Source organism: Marmota marmota, unplaced genomic scaffold, assembly GCF_001458135.2.
Source record: "Marmota marmota marmota unplaced genomic scaffold, marMar, whole genome shotgun sequence".
In the NCBI taxonomy this organism is placed as follows: domain Eukaryota; kingdom Metazoa; phylum Chordata; class Mammalia; order Rodentia; family Sciuridae; genus Marmota; species Marmota marmota.
The window spans coordinates 19,106,865-19,130,286 of NW_025999960.1; the positions used below are offsets into that span (position 1 = coordinate 19,106,865).

The following is a 23,422-nucleotide window of genomic DNA, read 5'->3' on the forward strand; positions in this document are numbered from 1 at the left end:
GTGCACTGCGGGTGTGTGTAGACGGCAGCGGAGGGAGAGGGAGAGGCAGGGATGGGAGGAATAGAAAATTTTCTTCAGAGGTATGGGGCTCAGGGTGTTTTTTACTAAGTGAGTGCTGAATGATGTTCACTCTTGATGGGAGTAATGCATGTCCTCTGGCACAAGGCACAGAGATGGCTGCTATGGTGTGAGCAGTGGAAACCTTGGCCCCACTCCCCAGGCGCGCCCCACCGGACGCTCCACCCTGAGCAGGGCCCATCAGTTTGCCTCCTCCCTGCTGCACTGTGATCCAAAACAGACCTCCCCTTTTGGGACAAGAGTTCTTCTACCTGCTATTCCCTCCTGTGCCAGCCCCCGGCCCCCAGCCTATTAGGAGGAACAGTGAGAAGATGACTGCTCAGCAGTTATCTCTGCCCCTCTCCCCCACACCCCCGGGGTCTAGGAGTCAGGCCTGGACCCTCTTTGCTCTAGTCACACCTCCTATTAAACACACATTTTATGACAACGGTTACACATATCATATAAATATATTTGTCCAAACTACATATAAGAGGGGAGGGATATGGCGGGAGGAGGAAGTTTTTATTGCTGTGGGGGACCTTGAGAAGGAGGAGAGGCCAGGAAATGAGGACACCTGGAATCACTTGTTCCCCCATCCCTCACAGAAGGCACAAATACATTATTTCTTTCCATGTAAGGATATGGGTGTATGTGGGGGGTTGGGGGTGGCAGGAGACAGACAGGAATCCTTAAAAATACAAAATGAACCTCCAAACTTAATATCTAAGGCTATGGGAAAGGCTGGGATGGGGTGTGGAAGTCAAGTGGGGAACAGAAAGAGGAACCACTGAAGCTGAGACCCAAAGAGGTCATGATGTCCACGCTGCTGCCTCTATACAGGCCCCAGAGAAAACTCAGGTAAGCAAACATAAATCCCAAATAAGAGAAAGTATGGCGCCACAGGAATTGGCTTTGGGGCAACAGAGAGGGGAGTGTGTAGGAGCCTGTGTGTGGTGGCTCTAGATACCAGGAGCCTCTGGGGCTAGCAGTGGACAATTCCATTCCCAGAGGGGAAGGTATTCTCCATCCTGGTTCCTCTAAAACCGCTTTCAGGGGATAAATGCAGCCACTGCTTCCAAGAAGGACCCCTGCCTGGGACAAAAGGGCCAGGCGGGAGAGGATGAAGTTAGAAAGCTTGGGATGAAAACAGGGCACAGAGGAGCAGTTCTTAGGGAACAGAATATTATGGAAACTGGTGTGATGGAAAACAGGTATGAGACCCAAGTGTGTGTCTGTGCATGAGTGTGTGCATGTGTGTGTAAGTGTATATCTGTGCATATACTAGAGAGTGGGGGAATCACTCAAAGGTGAAAGGGTCCTGGGTGCTGAAAAAGAAGTGTCCATCCATGTGGTCCTCCAGGGCATCCTTGTCACTCTCAGCAGGGAAGCGCTCCTTACAGATAGGGCACTCCTTCCATGGGGGGGTGGCAGGGCCCCCGGTGCTGGCCTCTGACAGGGGACCCACAGTAAAGCCACTAAAGAGGGACAGAGGGAAAAGGAGAGGGTTAGTGTACTCTGCTGCCGCCTTGACCTGCAGACCTCAGGGAGCAGGACCCCCAAGCCTTGGCCCAGATCATCCTGCTCCTCACGCAGCATCCTGGTTGTTTCCGTCCCAGCCTCTCCTAGGGCAGCTTCCTCCCCACAACAGTGGAGCCTTAGTTTTCCAGATCCCCATGGCCTCTTTTCTTGAGGTCCCGCTGATCTCTCTAGTGCAGGACCCATCCCCCAACCTCCTGCTCTCCTCCCTCCATCTCCGTCTGTTGCCTAATGAGGCTGAAAATGAGGCTGACATCGTCCTTCATCTTCTTGCTCCAGCAGAGAAGGATGACAGCGTCACCCCCTCCCTGCCCCGAGCCCATGTCATATCCAGGCAGAGCTGGGGGCTTGATGATAAAATCTCTCTTCCCCACACTCTGCCCTCCTGACCCAGGGAAGAAAAGGGAAGGCAGAAGGGGGCAATTTGGCACCTGAACCCCCCTCACATCCCTGGGGAGTCCCCCTCCCAAAGAGTTCCCCAGGGAAGTCAGGGAAGAGGGACAACATCTCAGGTTCAGTCAAATAGCTGCTGGGTCCCACTTTCCTTACTGCTCCTATCCCTGGGGAACTTGATCACCTCCCTTTCTCTCCCAAGGAGCCTAGGTACCTACCTGGTGGTTGGGGAAGGGGTAGGGGCAGGAGAGAGGGGATGCAGGGCAATTTGGGCTCCACGGAAGATGGTGCTAGAACAACACAGAAGCCAGTTAAAGGCAGGCCCCTGGCTGCATTGCTAAGGCAGGGGAGAGATTACCTGGAAGTACTGGGTGATTTTCTATGTCAACCACACCTGCATCTCCTCCTTTTGGCTGAGGCCAAGAAGGGAAGGTTGAAGCAGGGCATGGTGACTATTCACATGGACGCTCTTTCCCACCAACTTTGTCCCCTCTCCCCTATGTCTTCCTCTTCTGCACTCACCTGGCCATGTCATAGAAGGCACTGCCCAGTTCAGGAAGCAGCAGGTTGGCCTCCTCACCCCCACTCTGCACAGCGGCCATCAGGACTGATTTTTCGTCCTCAGCCTCCTGGGGACCAAAGAGATAGGATAGGGTTTGGGATGGTGTCCAAGGTGGGGGAGCAGCACATGGGGACAGATCAGGGAAGAGAAGGATGGGACAGTGGGCAGAGGGCTGTAGGAAGAGAAAGGCAGGAGAGGCATTTTGATGGGAGCAGGTGGTTAAGAGCAGCAGGGGCTGGAAGTGAGGACTGGGCTGGACTGGGTTTTGGGGTAGTATCCGTTGGTGGCCTTGAAAAGAGGCTGTGTCTGCCTCTTCTCCCCTGAGAACAAAAGAGAGCCCTGGAGGCTGGGGATGGAGCTCAGTGGTAGAGTGCTTGCCTAGCAAGCAACAGGCCCTGGGTTCCTCCTCGGCTCTGCAAAAACAAAAACATAAAAGAGAGTGCCCTATGGCACAGACTTCCTGCTGTGGAGGCTGGGACTCCTGGGTGTATGTGGCCCTACCCACTTCTTACTGCTTCAGCTCAGGCTCCCCTTACTGCTCACCGAGTCAGAGCTACTGTCCTCAGCTGGCCCTGAGAGGTGGGGAGCAATGGGAGCCGGCTGGCTGATGACAACCAGGGGAGAAGCCTCTCGGGGCCCAGCAGGAGAAGAGCTTGGGTCTCCACGCTCACACAGGCCATAGGGCGGGAGCCTCATGTCTTCTGGGGACTCATCCTCTGAGTCTGTGAGAGGCGCTGGGCAGCCTATAGGAAAAGAGACAGGCAGAGAAAAAGACGGATGCATTGCTAAAGGACTAGATCAGCTTGATCTCCTCTGGATGAGGGAGATAGTTACACTAAATAGGGGCCAGGGCCTGGGAAGGAAGAAGGCACTTCCTTCCTCAACAAGGGGAGGAGGAGTGGGAAGAGGTGTCACAAGATTGGGAGTATACAGACTCAGCCCCGCAGTGGTCTCCTCATCCTCTGTGGCAGCATCCTCATTCCACTTCTCATCTGCCACCTTCTCCAGGCGGGCCTCCAGCTTTCTCATGTACTCTAGCAGTTCCTGGAGTTGGGGAGGAAAGAGACAGGTGCTTGAGGCTGGGAAGATGCTGATCTTAATGGCCTAAATGGCCTCTGCTGGCTCCAAGATGAACTCCTCCCTCCTCAGGATGAGGCGCCTTCACCATAGGTAGGGGAACATAGGTTAGATTTCCTTTCCCAGGACATTTCCTTTACCCTGACATCCCTCTCTTCTCCCGGTGATTCTCCCCTGCCCTGCCAAGTCATTTAATAAGAGGAGCCTGGGTCTCCTTTCTAGCCTCTGGGCCCTCTTAGAGATTCCAGTTTCTAAGCCAAGAATTGACAAGAAAATTCAGAATTTCAAGCCCCCACATCTTCAGATCTGGCACCCAGGAGGCTGAGTTCTGGTTCTCACCTGCTTTTCTACCTGCAACTGCTCTTTTTCTTTCTGGAGCACACGCAGGGCGGACCGCAGCTCTGTCAACTCGCGCTTACTCTCTGACAACTGCACCTGAGGGTAAAGGGCCAGATGGAACCTGGACCTAGAATGTGAATCCAAGAACTTGGGCTCTGGGATCTGGATCAACAATCTAGAACCAGGTCTCCCCCACCTCTGCTCTGACACACACAGTGCTCTTCCTCTATGAGATCTTTGTTCTGGCCACAGAGTCTCAGTCTCTGCTTCTTGAGTGTGGACATAGAAGATTGTCCTAGTCTGGGGTATAGAGGCCTTGGTCATACCAGGGGAGCACTCTATAATTCTCCTAAGTCACCCTTTATAGGCCCAGATATAGGCCAAGAGCAGATATTGCATATTCAAACCAAGAAGGGCTGGGAGGTGTACAATTGAGGTGCCACCTAACAAAGAAGCATGCACCTGGCATGTCTGAGCCCACACTCAGGACAGTGAAGGAGCACAAATGCCTCAGGAGGACACAGATGGGGCTCATGGAGGTCAGGTGCCTCACCAGGCTAGAATCCTTTTCCCGGGCCAGTTCAGTCTTGAACACTTGGTTCTGGGTCCTCTCCTCCTGAACTGCCTTTTCCAGCCGAAGGATCTCTGCGCTAAGCTTCAGGATCTTGTCCTTCTCTGCCTGGGAGATGGTCAAAGGAATGGGAGGTGAAGTCATGAAGGAAAAGGGACACCACTGGCAACAGCATCATCTCTCACCATGTCCCTTCTTTTGTTGAATGGAATGGTTGAGCCACTTTCCCTTCTTACCTTCCTCATTTCCTATACCCCCTGATGAAGGATAAGGACATGACAGCAAGGTGCTGTGCTGACTGGGAATGGACATTATGTCAGGGCCTGGTACCTACGACAGTAATGTTTCTGTACCAAGGAAGATAACCAAGGAAGATAACTAAGGAAGGTGCTATGGTGATGGGGATTGGGATACCCTGGTGTGGATCATGCCTAGAAAGCAGTGTATCTCCACCTTCCTCCAAGCCCCTCCTCGTCCCTAGGTATTCTTAGATTCTCCCAGAGGGCCTGCCCATATGTAGGAGTCCCCATAGAGGTGGGGGCAGTAGCCATGAGACTGCCAGGTCCCCCTGCCCTTCTACCTCCACACTTTGCAGCAACCCTGCCCGCTCCTTGCTCCACTGGCATTTTTCCTCCTTCAGGTGCAGACTGAGCTCAGCCAGCCTGCCGGTGACTTCAGCCACTTCCAGGCGGCTGCGGTGTAATTCCGCTATGGTGCGGTCCCTGGCTCCTGCTGCACTGGCCAACTCCTCCCCAAGAAGGGCAGCCTTCTGCTGGCTTGAGGCTGCAAGCTCCTGGGCTCCTCGAAGCTGCTCCTTCAGGGGTTCCAGCTCAGCCTCAGGAGAAAGGAAGAGATGGAGGTCAGAGTTCCCTTGGAAACATTTATGAACCAGGTCCCCACTCCCCACTCCTGGCATTAGGGCCTAGGACTGTGTTGTTTAGTCTTTAGCTGTATCTCTTCCCCTTGTCTCTGGCCACCAGACTTTTCTACAACTAGCTTTTTAAACATAAACTGCTTCCTATTGCCTGGGGGTCTTCACTTACCACTCGCTGCTGGGCCTGGCCTAAGGTGTCCTTCATTTGGGCCAACTTGTCCTTCAGTCTCTGGGCCTGAGCACTCTGCTCTTCTTGCCGGCCCTTGGCCTCCTGCAGCTCCACATTTAAGCGGTGGTTCTCCTGTTGTGCCATTTGGAGCTCAGCCTGATGGAAGTGGAAAGAGGTAAGAAAAGGGGTCTAAGTGTTGGAGTGAACATGGAGAGGGTGACCTCTGTCACTGTAATAGAGGAGAAGGTTCCATTTCTTAGACTTAATACAAACTCAAATGCTCACCTCTTCCTAGCCCTACTTGATTCTCAACTTGTAAGAACTTGAACTTGAACATCCAACTCCCAAACAAGGATTTCCAACATCACAACCTGGGGTCTTCAATGTGGATGTCTCACATCTCACTTCTGCTTTCCCATTTTACGTTGTGTGTGTGTATGCACATGTGCATATGCACGTGTGTTACTGGTGACTAAACCCAGGGCCCAAACATGCTAGGCAAGTGCTCTATCATGAGCTACGTTCCCAAAACTTTTTATTTTGAGACAGGGTCTCACTAGATTCCTGAGGCTGGCCTTGTTCCTCCTGCCTCGGCCTCCTAAGTCATTGGGATCACAGGTGTGTGCCAATGCACCCAGCCCTGCTTTTTGATTTAAATCAAAACCCAGTCTGAATGTCCTGCCAGCCCCTCAAACTCAACATATTCTACCACTCACCCTAGTCTTTTCTACTCTTACTCTCAGTAACAAACTAGCTCCCAAGCCACCCAGGCTAGATACCTTGGTGCCACGCATGGTTCTGTTCTCTCTAGTTGCCTACCAAAAAGCCTATTGCTTCTCCATCTTCTATTTTACCACTGAGATATTTCCCCAGCCATTTTTATTTTTAATTTTGAGGCTGTCTTGCTAAGTTGCTAAGGCTGGCCTTGAATTTGTGATCCTCCTGAGTCTGAGATTACAGGCAAGTGACACTGTGCCCTATTCTTTTTTAAAAATTTAATTCATTAATTACTTTTTTAAACCCTGGGATGCTTTACACTGAGCCACATCCCCAGCCCTTTTAATTTTTTATTTTGAGTCAGGGTCTCACTAAATTGCTCAAAGCCTTGCTCAATTGCTGAGGCTGGCCTTAAACTTGTGATCCTCCTGCCTCAGCCTCCTGAATCATTGGGATTATAGGCATGTGCCACCAGCCTTGCTTTCTTTTTTTATTACTGTTGCAACCATATTAGCTTAGGCTCTAGTCATTTTTTGCTTGGTTGACTGAATAACCTCAATAACTAGTTTATTTTTCACAAGGCAACCAAATTAAACTTTTCTTGGGGGGTACCAGGGATTGAACTCAGGGGTACTTGACCACTGAGCCACATCCCCAGCCCTATTTTGTATTTTATTTAGAGTCAGGGCCTCACTGAGTTGCTTAGCACCTCACCATTGCTGAGGTGGGCTTTGAATTCGCAATCCTCCTGTCTCAGCCTCCCGAGTTGCTGGGAATACAGGTGTGCGCCACCGTGCCCATTTTCAGATTAAACTTCTTTAAATATAATTCTTTAAGTACATATCATCCCTGCTTGAAAACTACCAATGCTTCTCACTGCTTAAAGAATTAAGTCAAGATCCTCTACAATCTGACCTAAGCCTTGTCTCAGACTCTTCACTCACACATTCACCTGCTCTGAATATGTATTCTGGTCTCTAAGCCTTTGCTCCTATCTCTCCCTATTCTTAAAGCAGCCTCCCTTTCTGTCTACTCAAATTCTACCCATTCCTCACTTCTGAGCAAAGAGTTTTCAAACCATACTCTATAGAAGTCCAAAATTCTGAGGAAGCAATTGAGGGGTTCTGCAAATATTTGATTTGAACTTGTTATTATTATTTTTAAAATATTTATTTATTTTTTTAGTTGTAGTTGGACACAATACCTTTATTTATTTATATGTGGTGCTGAGGATCAAATCCAGGGCCTTGCATGTGTTAGGCGAGCACTCTACCGTTGAGCCATAACCATAGTCCTGAACTTGTTATTATTATTGTTATGATTTTTAGTGCTGGGATGAAACGCAAGGCCTGGTACATGCTATATAAGCATTCTACCCAACTTAGATTCCAGCCCCAAATTGTTCTAACTTTTTTGAAAATTATGTTTAAAAATAGCACATAGACTCACAAGTTGACATACTGAAGAAGATCACCAATCCATCAATTTGTGTTTCTAGGTTAATTCATTTTTGTGCAAACCTCAGAATAAAATTTCTATTGTATTTTCTATTGAAGTGAAGAGTAAACTGAGACTGTAAGATGAACAGTTCAAAAACTGTTACCGCTTGCACCTACTTGTGTGGTGACTCAAGGTGTTCTCAATGTTGTACAATCCAAACAGAACATAGGAATGCATTGGCTGCTAAGGCTGACAGAACAGTCATCCATAATCCTTAATTTCAAAGTTTGGTATCCATCAAACTTACTTAATTGCTTTCATTACCTTATAAATTAATGTTTATGTTTAAATTCATAAGAAATAAATTTATAGTAATAAAATATTGCTTTTATTTATTTAGTGAGGTTCTATATAAGATGTAAAACTTCATTGGGGATGGGGAAGATGGGGCTCTACAGCCAATAATATTTGAAGTAGGAGTCTAGTTCATGACTTCCTTTTAACAGCCTTTTCTAATGTTTCTAAGATATGCTCTCATCCAACTCTTTGGAGTCCCATAATACTGTATTAGATTTCCCTTGTGACATTCCTTATATTCCACTTTCACTGATTTCAATCTGGGTGTGGTACTATGTTCTGAAATAGAGTGCCCACAGGGTCTTCTTCACATTTTTGTCCCAGCACTCAGAAAGGGCTCCATGAACAGCTGAGAAAGCACACCAGCTCTGAGCCCGTGCTTACCTCGTTTTGCTCCTTGTCTGCTTGGACTTCCTTCAGCTGCCCCAGGAGCTTCTCTTGTTCCCGAGTCAGGGCCTTAACTGCGTCTCTGACCCTGTGAGTGGGGAATGACATGTCAGATCAAAAGGTCATCCAGAGAAGGACCCAGACTTCTGTCCTGTGCTCTTCTTCTAGTGTTCCTGCTCCATTTGGCTCCAGATGCTCAAGTCCCCCAACAAAAGGACCCAATTCCAAGTCCCAAGAACTCAAGATATCTGGTTCTTGAGCAAAACTGAGAAATGTAACCATTTTCTTTTCTTGTTAAGTTATCACTTTTAAGGAATGTTCTGCTGAAGGCTCCCTATTTTTACTCAATTGAAAGACTAGAATCCAGTTTTTTTTCTAGATCAAGAGCAGTCACTATTGTTTATAAACTTTTGTTCTAGATTAGAAGTTGGCAGACTTTTTTTTTTTTTTTTTTTAATATTTATTTTTTAGTTATCGGCGGACACAACATCATTGTTTGTATGTGGTGCTGAGGATCGAACCTGGGCCGCACGCATGCCAGGCGAGCGCGCTACCACTTGAGCCACATCCCCAGCCCCGGCAGACTTTTTTGATAAAGGGCCTGAGAGTAACTATTTGAAGCTTTGCAGGCCATGTGGTCCCTGTAATAATTACTCAACTCTGCCACTGTCTGTGAAAGCAGCCATCGTATACAGTAAGTAAATAAGCAGGTATTATAATAAAGCTTCACTTATGAACACTGGGATTTGAATTTCATGTAATTTTCATATCACAAAATATTATTATTATTTTAATCTATTCTTCAACCAATGAAACATCTAAAAACCCATTCTTACTTATGGGCTGTACAAAACCAGGTGATAAACTAGATTTGACATGTGGGTCATAGTCTGCTGACCCCTGGTCCAGATAGTCCCTGAGAACATACACATCGAGTGTCTCCTAAAGGCAACACTAGTGTATCCTAAAGAAGCCTCTTATATCAACTCACTTTTTATTCTGGGCCTTGGGCAGAAGAACGTTTTCCTTTAAAGAGTTTTTAAAAATATCAAATCTACCAGTACTGAAAGAAAATTAGTATATTTGATCAATGAAAGAATTGGAGAATTTAACCTGGTAAAAATTTAAAGGACAAACATGGAAAATAGTCAATATTTATGCTATTTGGTAGAAATAACAGTTTTCTGAGAGAAGAAACATTTATTCTTTATAGCTCCAAAGATCTAACCCAGGACCCATTGGTAAGGTACATCAAGGTAGAGTTTGGTCCTATACATAAGACTAAAGTGTCAGCTGTCCAAAATTGAAAGAGGCTGTCTCTTCAGAACGACCTCCTCTAATATACCTTACATTACTCTCAATGCTAATATTCTATGATTTTTTCTTTCTTCAGGGCTGAGAAACAAACTCAGGGCCTTGCTCATGCTAGGTAAATGCTCTGCTACTGAGCTAAATCCCCAAGCCCCTAAGATTTATACTTTTTTTCAAGGGAGAGACCCAGATTCCTGGATCACTAGCTCTAGAATTTCTTAAGTGAAAACAGAGTCTAATCCTATCTTTCCTGTGGTAAAATTTGAAATCCATCCTTTCTTATCTTGCATTGACTATTCTACCCATTCTCTTCTTCCAAATCCTCCACTCCTAGGTCTTGCTGAGCTTTGGCTGCACAATAAATGGTAATCATAATTATTTCTGAAAATAATGAATACTGAATAGCATTTGGAAAGATGAAAAAGAGCTAGGTAGAAACACTGATGGTAGTTGAAATACTCTGAGTGATGTTGAGAAGAGACAGAGAAATAAGGTGAGACAGAGATTTGTCTGCCTGCAATAGGAGGCTAGAGGGTGGGGGTCCCAGGAAATAAAGGGCATAAAAAGGGGCAGAAAGTCCCCTAACCTGTCCAGCTCCACCTCCTTTGTCAGCACTTTCTCACTGATGGTCTGAATGTCATCTTCCAGCTCTAGGATGCGTGCCACATGGTCTCCCTGTTGACGGCTCAGGATGTCCCTCTCTTCTGTGAGCTCCCCATGGGACCGGGAAAGCCCCTGGAATTAAAGGTCCCACAGAAGAAGAGGGAGGTTGAGACTCATCTCTCAAAGAAAAAGACAAAGAATTAGGAGGAGCATACATATGTTAAACTCCCACCCACCCACTGCCTTCCCTGAAAAGCCTGCCCAGGACATTCCCTCACCTGGGAAGACAGCTGGCCCATCTTACATCCCCATGGTCAGAGAACCAAGTCTTACTACAAATTTGGGACATATCTTTTGTATTTCAGTTTAAACCCACCTGTTAGCCTTAAGTCTATTTTCTTGATGTCAGAACCATTTTTAAAGCCCACCAACATCTCCTTCCCTCGTGTTACTGGGTTCCAATTTCAGATGCTGGGTGAGCAGCCAAGCCCAGCCCTTGACCAGGCCCAACTCCCACCTTGTACTGCTCTGTCAGCTCTGCATGCTCCTGCCTGGCAGTCACCAAAGCCGTGTCAAGCTCTTGCACTCTGCTCCTCAGCTCTGCCACCTGCCCCTCCAGCTGCAACTTCAGCTGCATCAGGTCATTCCGTTCTTGCTGGCTCTCATCCAGTTGGTTCTACGGGGGCAGAATGAGAAGAGGGTGTGTCTGCAAAGCACCCATTATAAGGCCCCATCACTCCCCAGATGCACTTCAGGGTTGGGAAGCCATGGCAATATGAGCCATGAAGGGGTGATCAGGTGAGGCTGCAGAGTCCCTGTCCACCACCTACTCAGACACACCAGTCGGCACTCTTCTGCCACCCCTCTTACCTTCCCACCCCAGGTCTGGTACCTTCTTCACCCAGCAGCCGCAAAAATCCCATGTCTGGCCTGAGGCACAGACAAGAACAGGGAGGTCTCCTAAGTTTACCCAATCTGTTCTAGACTTGGAAACACTTGGGTCAAATCTCCAGTACAATGTTTTTAAAAATATTTTTTCAGTTGTTGATGGACTTTATTATTTTTTTAAATTTATATGCAGTGCTGAGAATTGAACCCAGTGCCTCACATGTGCCAGGAAAGCCTCTGCCACTGAACTACAACTCCAGCCCCTCTCCAATACAATTTTTAATAGGTATATTAAAACAAATTATTGAACTCCTCTGAGCCTCTGCATCTTCATCTGTGATGTGACCCCTTAATCTGGGTTGTTGTGAGGCTTAAAATAAGAGTAATGATTGTGAAAACAGAACACCAAGTAGGAGCTCACACATCTCTGACCTAGGTGAGGTGTGACCATCTTTCTATTCTTGGTTTGATTCTATTTATTTATTAGACTTGGGATTCTAGAGGGCAGGAATTTGTCTAAATCACAGAAAAGCTATCCACTCACACCTTCTGAGCCTCCTCGGCCCTTTCCTCTCATCTGGGGAACAAATGTGCTCCCACCTTGCCCTGGCCTTTGCTTTCCTTCAGGAATGCTTTCTGGATAATATCTGCCTCTGCTCCCTAATTCTTCTCTATTTGGCCCACTGGGAATATGATATAAGCCACATGTATGTTTAAATTTTCCACTAGTCACTTAAAAAAGTAAGTAAGTGTAAATGTAAAAGTAAATGTAAAATTAATTTTATAATGTTATCTAATCTGGTCTAAAATATTATCATTTTGACATGTAATCAGTATAAAAATTATTGGGATATTTCACAGTCCTTTTTTTTAAATATTAAAAAATAGATTATATCTCAACTTGGAGTCATCACATTCAAAGTACCAAGAACATGGTCAGCGCCTGTGCTACTGGATGGGAGAGGTCTGGGCACTCCTATATGCTCTGCCTGCTCACCTGCCCAGGAGACAGGCCTCATCCTTACTGCTTCTCAGTGGCCTCATCTACCCTTTGGATTTTCCTCTAGGGCCTAGGGCAGGATGTAGTGCTCACAGAAGGAAGTCTCAAAAAATTCTTACGAAATTGTGAGTCACATGGCCTGTGAGTGGCTTGCTTTCCTGATTCACAAGTCCATGTCTATGACAAGGTTGAAACTGTCCACTGAGCTACATATGTACCTAGCAAGGTTGAAACTTTCTTGACAGTAAAACTCGGTGAGATCTTTAGTTGAGGCCATAAATGAGGGGAGAGGGAAGTGGGAAGGGCCCCTTACAATGTTCTCTTCCCCTCCCTTGCCCACAAGCAAGTCTATTGCTCTTTTCTCACTTGAAGCACGGTGGCCTTGGGGACAACCAGCAGGATGTCAGAGCCTCCATCAGCCTCCTCCAGGGTCACCAGCTCATCCATGGGCCTTGGCTCTCGGAACTGGAAGGGAGGGCTCTGACCACACACCCGGCCCTGGCGGTTCACATATCGGAACTGGTAGAGCTGTGCTCCTGGTTTGGGCAGGTAGCTGGCTGTGGGAAAAAGAGTGGACCCAGAACCCCAGTATGATCCAGGATGTCAAGTGCTCTGCAGGTCCTTTCCTCATTTAATGTACCACATTTTCTATTGTTCTTGGCTCCAGACCCTTGCTCCCTAGCCCATATACCATCTCTCTCCTCCCACAGATTATTTCTGTTCCTTGGACACTCTCCTTCCTCTTTCCCAAGCCCACTGCCCCCTGTAATCATCATCATAATGCTAGCTGCCATGTATTGAGTGCCCACCTTGTACCAAACACTGCACTAACAGTTTTACCTTAAATCTTCATATTGTGCCTACAAGCCTGGCATCCCCATTTACTGTTAATATAACAGAAACAAAGAGGTAAGTAATTTGTCCAAGGTCCAACAGCCTGTAAGTAACAGAGCTAAGATTTGAATCTAGGACTTTCAGAATCTTATGACTACCCTCCGCTCAATACATGATGCTACTTCACCTTCTTTTCACCCGCTAGTTCCATAAGGGGAGTTCCTTCTTTGGGTAGGTGGTGGCATCAGATGCCCTCTAAAGATCCTTCTGTCTCTAAGTCCCTGTCTCTAAGTCTATTCTGAGAGCTCTGTAACATATATTCTCATTAGAGTATTTTTTTTCTTTTCTTTTTGAGTTGGGGGTCTTACTATGTTGCCTGGGCTGGCCTCGAACTCTTGGGCTCAAGTGGTTCTCCCGCCTTGACTCTTGAGTAGCTGGGACTACAGGCATGGGCCACTGCGTATAGCTCGTATTCGTATTATAGCATTCACTTTTCCTTATCCTCTGTGCTTTTTACATTTCTGAGCCCGGAACCCTTATCCCAACTTCTTTTTAGCTCTACCCTCCCAGTTTTCCATCTTCCCTTATACCTTGGAATTGAACACTGGCATGGATAGGAGAACCATCAGTGGTACTATCAGGCACTGAAGACCACACAAACGTGTGGTAATCCCGAACACAGGCAGCCTCGACCTGTGAAAGTCCAAGATGGGAAAGGGGTGTAGCAATGGAACTACCATCTAAGGATGGTGGAGGGGCTGAGGGATGGAACAGGGTGTAGGTGGTGTTACAATGTCAAAGATAATAAGAGATAGGGAAAGTGGGGGGACACTACTGTGTAAGGAGAGAACAAGGCTAAGATGGAGAGAAGGTGAGTTTGCTGAGAAGATGACCTCTATCATTGGTGACATCTTTCTCTCTTCTTCCCTATCAACATAAGGAATCCAAGAACCTAGTCATTCCCCTTATTCTAATCAACCCATGTCCCATAAACCTGAGACAAGAGGGGTTTCAGAGTTACCTTGAAAATGCCAATCCAGTCACTGGCACTGGGCATGGTGCCTGGTGGGAGGGTATAGTGACATTCCACCTTGGTGTTGGGGATGTAGGTCCGGGCAACATTCAGAAAGTTGACTCCTCCCCGGGACAGTGTCCGGCTTAGTGATGATTCTTCCATTCTGCCCTCAAGATATCTGCTCTCCTATGAAATAAAGAGTTGAAAAAGTCTCTCCACTCTACTCCCATCACCCCAGCTCTATCCATACCCAGCCACAACCCTGTCACTATACCTGGAGATGAGGGTATACCTGGTTTCCAGCCCCTGAGGGTTATGGGACTTTTTAAAGGTATAACTCTTTTTTAAAAAATATTTTATTTTTTAGTTGTAGATGGGCACAATATCTTTATTTTATTTTGATGTGGTGCTGAGGATCGAACTCAGGGTCCTGCACTTGCTAGGCAAGCGCTCTACTGCTGAGCCACAACCCCAGCCCTAAAGGTATAACTCTTAATCTCTAGAACATAGGTCTGGCCTTGCAAGTCAGTCCCCACCCTGGAGTCATGATGTACCCTCTGTTCTCATAGGCACTTCCTAGTATTCAGTTGTCTGTAATTTTTACTCCCTTTTCACTGCCTCATTGACCAAGTCTCAGTATCCCAGGCTTTGCTCCCTATCAGTCCCTTCTTTTTGACTCTTAATTAACTTCCTTCAGAATTCCAGATTATTCAGTCTCCATTTCCCCATCCCATTCCCACAACTCTGGCTCTTGAACTCAAAATCCAACTGAGATATGGGGCCTTCTCATTCTGGTCTCTTTAATTACTTCTGAGCTTGTTGACCCAACTTTACCCAGGAATGAATTATGACACCTGAAAGCAGCAATTAATCTCTGAAAGAAATAATTGAGTCTTTAGAACTGGAATATGGCTGGAGGTTATAAGGAACCAACAGTTTGGGCCTGGCCCCCGAGCTCTCAGTCCATTCCCCTTCCTGAGATTTCTACCCCAGTAAATTCTAGGGAAGCAGAAGGCTTCTTCTCATCCAAGAAACACTGGCAAGGGGAGGATATAAGGAAAGACAGGTTCTGTCCCTTAACTTCATTATTCCAGGAAGTCAAGAATTCTGGAGGCGGCAGCTTCAAGGGTGGAGTGAAACACTCAGCAGGAACGTGGTAGTGTGGGGAGATGGAATGTGGGGGCCTGGAGCCAGGAAAGCCTCACCCCTGGACAGGGGACAGGCTGGAGAGTGGGAAGCAAGGGGCCTTGAGAAAGGGAAATGTATATTTAGTGTTAAGAAAAGGAAGAGATAGTTAAAAAGAACCTATCATTCTTCTTGCCTGCAAGAAGACCTTGCCTGAAACAGGACTGGATACCTACTGGTCTGACTGGATGTTAACCCAGTTATAACATTTCCTTCTCCATTTTCTCTCTGCTCCTCTTAGATGCAGTGCTAAGTGCTCGAACCTGTCATCTATCTACCTTGGTAGTTGAAGACATGCTATGGGATGGGGTTTGGAAGAAGGGATGTTCCAAGTAGCTGGGGAGAGTTAATTAGAAAATATGGGGGTGGGGTGAGGAAAGCTGACAATAATAACAATCCAGGGAACTCCTCAACCAAAGGCTGTGAGCCATGCCTCTTCTCTCCAGCCCACTAATCTGCCTCGGGTCAGTTGCAGCTGATGTGTTCAATTAGCCATCACTACTGGTCACGTGCATGTCCCAAACACCACAAACCCACATCAGACTGAAAACAGAAACTCAGTGGAGAAGAAAAGGTGGGTCAGCAATACAAAAAGGTGTACATTCTTCCTCTAAAATAGAGATTGAATACAGCTTGGATTTTTCAAAAAATCCCTGGTTAAAACTAATCCATATTTTCTCCAAATATATTACTTCCTGGGGGGAGGGGGAGTGTAAATTGTTTCGAAAGATCTACGCCTGAGGAACCTCTAAATACTCCCCACAAAGAAGATTCATAACAGCTGCAAACATTCTTCCTGTCTGAAAAGTTCTGGGCACCCAAAGTATATGTGGTTAGATTCCGATGTTCACATGGGTATGGGTGTCAGTGTGTGTGTGTGGGTGCGCGCGCGATCCCTCCACTCTCTAGGGCTCTAGAATGCCTTGACGTTTCACAACTTGGAAGTTTTTCCCCTCGGAGATTCTGCGTAGTGAAGGCCTTTGGATTGGGGTGAGAGTGGGGTTTGTGAGGGTCAAACCTTGTTTGGAAGAGAATAAGTAAAAATTTCGCCCCCCTCAAACCCTCCGTAAATGTATCAAGCTTTATAAAGAAGGCCCAAGAAGAGACTGAGGACAATGAGGGGGACCCCTTGCTCAGGGGCCCCTTGAAACCAAGAACACCCAAAACGTGGGGGTGGCTTCTCCAGTACGTAAAGTATTAAAACCCAAACGCTCCCGCATCCGCCTCTACAGTTCCCTTGGATTATCCTTTCACAGGCTGGAAAGTGGGGTGACGCCCCCCCACCATAAGACCACCCCCCGAATTAGGCCAAGTTTCTTACCCCACAGGCGATCAGCTGTTCCCTCACCTTTCACCAACAACAAAAACAGCACTCCGACTCCAGGAGGGGCGGGGGAGAGGGGACGCGAGGACTTCTGGAGTATGTGGTTCTTCCGCGGCTGGTTCGCAACTAAGCTTGCTGCTTTTAGGACTACACATCCCAGGATGCTGCGCTCAAGGGGGCGGAGCCGAGGGCGGTGGCTCAGCGGCCTCCGCGCGGCCTTCTGGGAGGCGTAGTCCTCGTTTCCGTGATGGTCCACGAGGGTGTGGCCACCAAAAGACTTCATGGCCCATAATTCCTCAGGAGGGACAGGCTGCGCTAGTGGTGGCTTCTGGTTTGTAGCACGAACTGGAGGGAGGTGTTGGGGAAAGGATTTACGGCTCTAATGCGTTCTGCCTGTTGCTGTGCTGTGGAAAGAATGCTCTCCGGGATTTCTTCCTCTTTCTGTATTCACAACCACCTGTGAGATAGGTCTAGTGTTATGCACACTTTACAGGAGAAGAAAATAAAGCTCGCGACGGTTGAAACTGTCCTGATCCTTATTCGGTGTTGTCATTGTACCACTGCTGGTCACCATTTAGGGCACGAGAAATTCAAAATTGTGGCAGTAGTTTTCTCTTTGCTCAAACCTCAGGGACACATCTTGTTCTACACTGTTGACCATTTTCTTGTAACTTGAGGGTTGCTGTGCTAAGGGGTTGCTGACAGAACTCCCACACCCAGACAGGGCTCCCCTAGAGTGGCCCCTGGGTCTAGGAAGAGGATGTATTGCCTGAGGTGGTGGTGGAAGCCGTGGAATGAGAAACATGATGTTGAATAGGGAACTTGGTATAATTCAGGATCTGTCACCACTCACAAACAAGCCACTTATAGGGGCCTGTTTGCCCAAGCATTTTAACTGGCTTAAATTAATTAGGATAACAATACAGTTCGTTGTTCTGCTTTTCTGTGGAAGAAGTGAAAGATTTACACTCCTCCCACACCTCAAGTTGCATTAAAGACTTGAGCATCCTTTCCCCCTGTCCGCTTCCTACAAGTCTTTATTCAGAGGCATTCAGAGTTATCTCCCTGTCTCTGTGTTAAGGGATTACAGTCTAAGGATTGATTTTTCTCTTCTTAGCTGCCTGCTTTAATTTTCTGCTGCACTAACTTATGGGACTTCTGCCTTTCCCGAGTTTTTTGTTTTTTTGTTTTTCCCTTTTATGACTGAATAGGGTATCTGGTGCCTGCCCTTTGGTGCCTTTCATCTGAAGATCTCCAAGCACTTAATAGGTTACTGGGCTGTACAAGCATTAAGGTGACGTGTCTGTGTCATTAGTCAAGATTTACGAGTTAGGGAGCAAGCTGCTGGATGAGGAGATGGCTTGAAGTCCTGTGGTGGGCTAAGAGTAGGGCCTGTTCAAGGACCCACATCTCAAACGGATTCATAGTTTTCATTTTCCACTCAAAGTAAAGGCTTATAAAAAACAAACAACAATGACAAAAACCAAAAACAAATGCAGAAATCCTCAGTCTCAGAGCTAAAATGATAGTAACCTATTTTTTGGATGCCTGCAATGTGTTTAATCAGCCTCATTTTATAGTAGGCCCTATTGTTATCCTCATTTTACATAGGATGAAATTGAGGTGCAGACAGTTAAGTGACTTGCCTTGAGTGGTAGAATCAGGACTTAAGCACAAGTAGTCAGTGTACCATGTTCACACCCAAGAAATTCTGGTATGTGTTATTATTTATTGATTGATTTGTGGTGCTGGGATTGAACCCAGGGCCTCTCATGTGCTAGGCAAGCTCTACCATTGAGCTACTTCCCCAGCTCTTTTACTTTTATTTTGATATAGGGTCTGCCAAAGTTCCTGAGGCTGACCTTGAATTTGTGATCCTGTTGCCTCACCCTCCTAAGTAGCTGTGATTATAGGCACATGCCACCACACCTGGTTGGTATGTGTTGTTAATTCCCATTGCTCTAAGAACAGTGCTGTTAATCAGGCAACAAGTATTCACTGAGCATTTATGTGCTGAGTGCAAGGCACAGGTAATGTGAAACAGATTTATCTAACAAATATGTGTCAAGTACCTTGCTAGGTAGTCAATAAATCTTATTGAAAGAATGAATATAAAATATAGATATATGAAGGACAGATTGGATTTGGATAGTTTGGCAAGATAAGGACTGGAAAGGGCAAACTTGGGCTAGGGTTGTGGCTCAGCGGTAGAGCGCTCGCCTCGCACATGGGAGACCCAGGGTTCGAGCCTCAGCACCACATAAAAATAAATAAGTGAAATAAAGGTGTTGTGTCCAACTAAATAAACACTAAAAAAAAAGGGCAACCTTATTCTAAGTTGAAGCAAAGATTCAGAAATGGGAATGGATAGTGTTTATCGTAGTCTAGAGAGGTGCATAAATTAGCATATTTTTTAAAAATAATTTTTTTGTTGTAGATGGACACAATACCTTTATTTTAGTTTTATGTGGAGCTGAGGATTGAACCTACTGCCTTCCACATGCGAGGCGAGCACTCTACACTGAGCTACAACCCCAGCCCATAGAAAATTAATTTTAATTCTTTTATTTTAATATTTATTTTTTAAATATTAAAATTGTGGTTGGACATAATACCTTTATTTTATTTATTTATTTTTATGTGGTGCTGAGGATTGAACCCAGGGCCTTGCATATGCTAGATGAGCACTTTACTGCTGAGCCACAGCCACAGCTCTAATTTTAGTTCTTTAAAAAAACTCAAATTATTGGTAATGGCTGTATTGAGGAGAACTCTGAAGAAAGAGTGCTGGGGCTGGGGTAGTGGCTCAGTGGTAGAGCGTTTGCCTAGCATGGGTGAGGCACTGGGTTCAATCCTCAGTACCACATAAAAATAAATGAAATAAAGTATTGTGTCCAAATACAATTTAAAAAAAAGAAAAGAAAAAGAAAGAGTGCTGGGACTAATTAGTACTGTCTGCCATGTACTCTATATGGAAGATGTCAGTTGTAGTAGATTGATATTGTTTGGAGTTATGTCCTCTCTCCTCTGCCCACTGCCGTGTGACTTACAGTATCTCTTGTGAAGGAGTAATATGCCTCATTTCGTTGACTTTGGGCTTGGTCATGTTTCGTGTCTTGGCAGATGGAATGGAGCAGATGTGACTCATGTTACAGTCAAGCACCCGAGTTTCCTCTTTTTTTCTCTGCCACGAGAATGGGCATATTGCACATGAAGTTTTCTATTTCTGCCTGGGTCCTGGGATGAGACCTATGGAGCAGAGCTGCAGCCTACCCACAGCCCACATATACCTAAATCGGAGATAAATCTTTGTTGTAAGTCACCGAGATTTGGAGTTGGATTTTATTGCAGCAAAGCTGCCTAATAGCCTTGGCTAGATAGTGGCAGATAAAATTTGAAAGGTAGGTTTAAACCAGAGTCTTAAATAGTCTTAAAGAGCATCTTAAATGCTAAGTGAGGTGGAGCCTGCTATGGTGTTTCTCAGAACCGTTTCTCTCTTTAACACAGAGTTGCACCACATTTTCTAATTTCTCATTTCATTGACGTGTTTCTCTTCCCAGATCTGGCCTCTGAAACTTCTCGAGGGAAATCCCTCATGTTCTTTCCTTGGGCGGTTGATGCATATGATCTTAAGTGCAGTGACCTTGAAAGCTACATGTTAAGGATGTTAGAGCTGCTGAGCTGGGGGCATGGTGCATGCCCGTTAACCAGGAGGGCTAGACAGGAGGATTGTAAGTTCGAGGCTAGACTGGGCAACTTAGCAAGACTCTGTTCCAAAATAAAATTAAAAGGGCTGAGGATGCAGCTGAGGGGGTAGAACACTTGCCTAGAATGTGCCAGGACAAGGCCTTGGTGTGGTGCTGTGGGTAAAAGAGACATGGTTCTTGAATCCTCACCAGGCACAGAACTGCCCACTCCTCAGGGTCATTATTTTGTACTTCACTTGACCAATATATCAATTTCTAAATTTGGGGCTTATTTTTACAGCAGGTGATGTTTTCTTAATAAATTTATCAAGTTCAAGGTTTGAACTTGGGGATGGGGTTGTGGTTTAGTGGTTGAGTGCTTGCCTAGCATGTGTGAGGCACTGGGTTCAATCCTCAGCACCACATAAAAATAAATAAATACACAATTCGATGTTTTTCTTTTTTCTTTCTTTCTTTCTTTTTTTGAGGTTTGAACTTAATTCTCATCAGAATGGGAAGTTAGTCACTAATGATTTTTGAGCAGAAGAATAATCCTGTGAGGGCTGGGGCTGTAGCTCAGTGGCAGAGTGCTCGCCTAGCAGGTGTGAGGCACTGGGTTCTATCCTTAGCACCACATAAAAATAAACAAATGAAATAAAGGCATTCTGTCCATCTATAACTAAAAAGAAAAATTTAAAAAAATAATCCTGTGAAAGATGGAAGTTATAGGGATCAAATATTTCTGAGTGAGTTTGAAAGATTTGGGGGCTGTCTTTTTTTTTTAGAGTTGAGGAAAACTGACATTTATTTTTTCAGTATTAGGGATTGAACCCAGGGGCCCTTTACCACTGAGCTGTATCCCCAGCCCCCTTGTTTTAAAAAATGTTCATTTTGAGACAGTTTTATCAAGTTGCCTAGGCTGTCCCTGATCTTATGATCTTTCTGCCTCGGCCTCCCAGCCTGGAATAATATTTGAAGGGCTCTCAGGAACTGTAAAAGGAGTTGCTGAAAAATGAATCCTATTTTCCTGAAAAAAAAATTTTTTTTGAGGTGCTGGGGACCAAAGCTGGGATCTCTCACATGCTAGGCAAGTGCCAAAGGCAACAGCCCCAATGACATAGGACTTCACACTAGGCCTACCTCTTCAAGGTTTCACACTCTCAACATGGCTACTCAGGGACTCAGCTTCCAAGATGTGATCCCTTGGGGACAAACCACGTCCAAGCCATAGCAATGTCTTTAGTTCTTTCTTTATTACTTGGGAGCAACATGTGACCCTTAGATAGTTCATCCACCCATTCATTCATTCATCTTTATTAAATAAATTTGCAAAAAGCATTATGGGTCAACTGTTGGAATCATAGCCAGTGACATTTGTAACTTTCTACATTCTTGAATATGTTCATAGTATTTATAACCAATACTATGAAGTGGATCATATTATTATTGTTATGTAATTTTTATTGATGAAGAAACAAAAGCTCACAAATATTAAATAACTTGGCTGCAGCCGTATAGCTAATATGAGATTCAAATCAAGAATTTCTGACTCCCAAGTGCTTTTCTATATCTTCTACATCCATCGCAGTCTGAATTCAACAGTGCCTCAGGCCTGTTTTTTTGTTGTTTTGTTTATTGTCATTTTGGCCTCAGTGTCTCGATTCATGCATCGAGGCAGATGTACCTGCTATAACGGACAACCCCAAGATCGCAATATCTTCACGCCATAACGAATTCTATTTCATGTAAGCCTGTGTGGATATTTGTGATCAGTGGACTCAAGAATCTAGATCTGTTCATGCTGTGGATCTGCTATCTTAATGATGTGGCTTCAGGTTGCCTGGGTGTCTTCCCACCAGCATCCAAGGAAGAGTTGGCCTGTGGAGAGGGCACAGCCACCCTTCTGTGTCTTGAAAGTAACACATCACTTCTATTTAGAATCTATTGGTAAGAAACAGCTCTGTGGTCTCTTGTTCCAAAGGCCAACCCCACTCTCTATCCAGTGGGTTGAGCCAACATTTTAGAATTAGAGTTGTTTTGAGAAAAAAGATGCCTCTGGAGAGAAGGCTTTTCAGTGATTCTAATCTGGCCACATACTTGGATCTCTATTTGTCCCTCATGCTTTCCCTTGGAATTTACAGAGCACCAACTCTGTGAACCACGCAGAGAGTCCCTGCTGAAGAACAAACTGGAGCCCAGCCAACCACAGTGCGGGTGAGGCATTGGGTCCCAAGGTGACTGGTCGCTGGAGTGGTCTTCTCCCCTATGGGATAGTGTTATTCGTATAGTTATAGCATTCCTTATTTTCATATTTGATCAATGAAAAGCGATTTTTTTTTTTACCCTGTCTTGTGGTCACAATGTAAGTGGCTGGTTTCCTGAATTAGGCATTTCTGGCAATTTCAAAATACTGCTTTCTAGGAGACTGTGTGGCTGGGCATGTGCCCTCTGCTTCCCTGGTCTCCCCAGTGCTTGGCCTTGGAGGGGGTTGACCTTGGAGCCAGTCACCTTGAGGAGAAAGGACTCATCTGCTGAAGAGAAAGGATCAGAGTAGACAGGCTTAAGAGGGATTTAGGAGCTAGCACAGGCAGGATGTGGGGTCCAAGGAGGGAGAAGCAGGACATTTTGATTTCTGAAGTGTAGGCCATTTTGATGCCTGTAGACATGCAACTAAGAGGGGAAAAAAAAAAACAAAACTCCAAAGAACAGTAACTTTCACTTTTTAAAAAATTTGTCACTTAAATTGCCGAATACATGTGACGGGCTCCTTGTCCCATTCTGACAACCTAGAGAGAAGGAAAAAATCATGGCTGATACCAGGTTCCTGGCTTGGGCATCTGAATGGATGGCAATCCTTCCTGCCTTGGGGACCTGGGAGAAGAAGCCGTTTGGACTGTGCCTGGTGAGGAGGGCTGACATGACGAAATTGGAACTTCTACCTCTGCACAAAGGGGGCTTGGGTACCTCTCAGTCTTCAGCAAGCCGTTCCTTGGGCTGTGGGCCCAATCTTCCTTTCTGTCATTAATTTGCTCTTAAAGGAGAAGATGAAGAATGATTTAGGGCTTTCTGGACCAGGCCGAACTGCAGCGCCATC

The 23,422-nt window shown here is 45.8% G+C and overlaps 1 protein-coding gene across 3 annotated transcripts; it reads right to left on the reverse strand.

Moving 5' to 3' along the window:
- Positions 1-508: 508 nt before the first annotated feature.
- Calcoco1 (calcium binding and coiled-coil domain 1) lies at positions 509-16,773 on the reverse strand. Of its 3 annotated transcripts, XM_015493554.2 has the most exons (16): positions 16,640-16,773; positions 14,140-14,319; positions 13,709-13,811; positions 12,651-12,841; positions 10,914-11,072; positions 10,380-10,528; positions 8,480-8,570; positions 5,582-5,737; positions 5,119-5,373; positions 4,521-4,646; positions 3,968-4,063; positions 3,487-3,595; positions 3,095-3,294; positions 2,512-2,618; positions 2,208-2,279; positions 509-1,535 (listed from the first exon to the last, which is right to left on the reverse strand). In XM_015493554.2, exons 2-16 carry the CDS (start codon positions 14,293-14,295, stop codon positions 1,358-1,360), a joined length of 2,148 nt encoding a protein of 715 aa, XP_015349040.1. In that variant the 5' UTR covers positions 14,296-14,319; positions 16,640-16,773; the 3' UTR covers positions 509-1,357. The 3 variants fall into 3 exon arrangements, with proteins under 3 accessions (XP_015349040.1, XP_015349041.1, XP_048658789.1); XM_015493555.2 differs by lacking the exon at positions 2,208-2,279 and having other exon boundaries at positions 16,640-16,687; XM_048802832.1 differs by lacking the exons at positions 509-1,535; positions 2,208-2,279; positions 2,512-2,618; positions 16,640-16,773 and adding an exon at positions 2,630-2,964.
- Between the last annotated feature and the right edge of the window lie 6,649 nt (positions 16,774-23,422).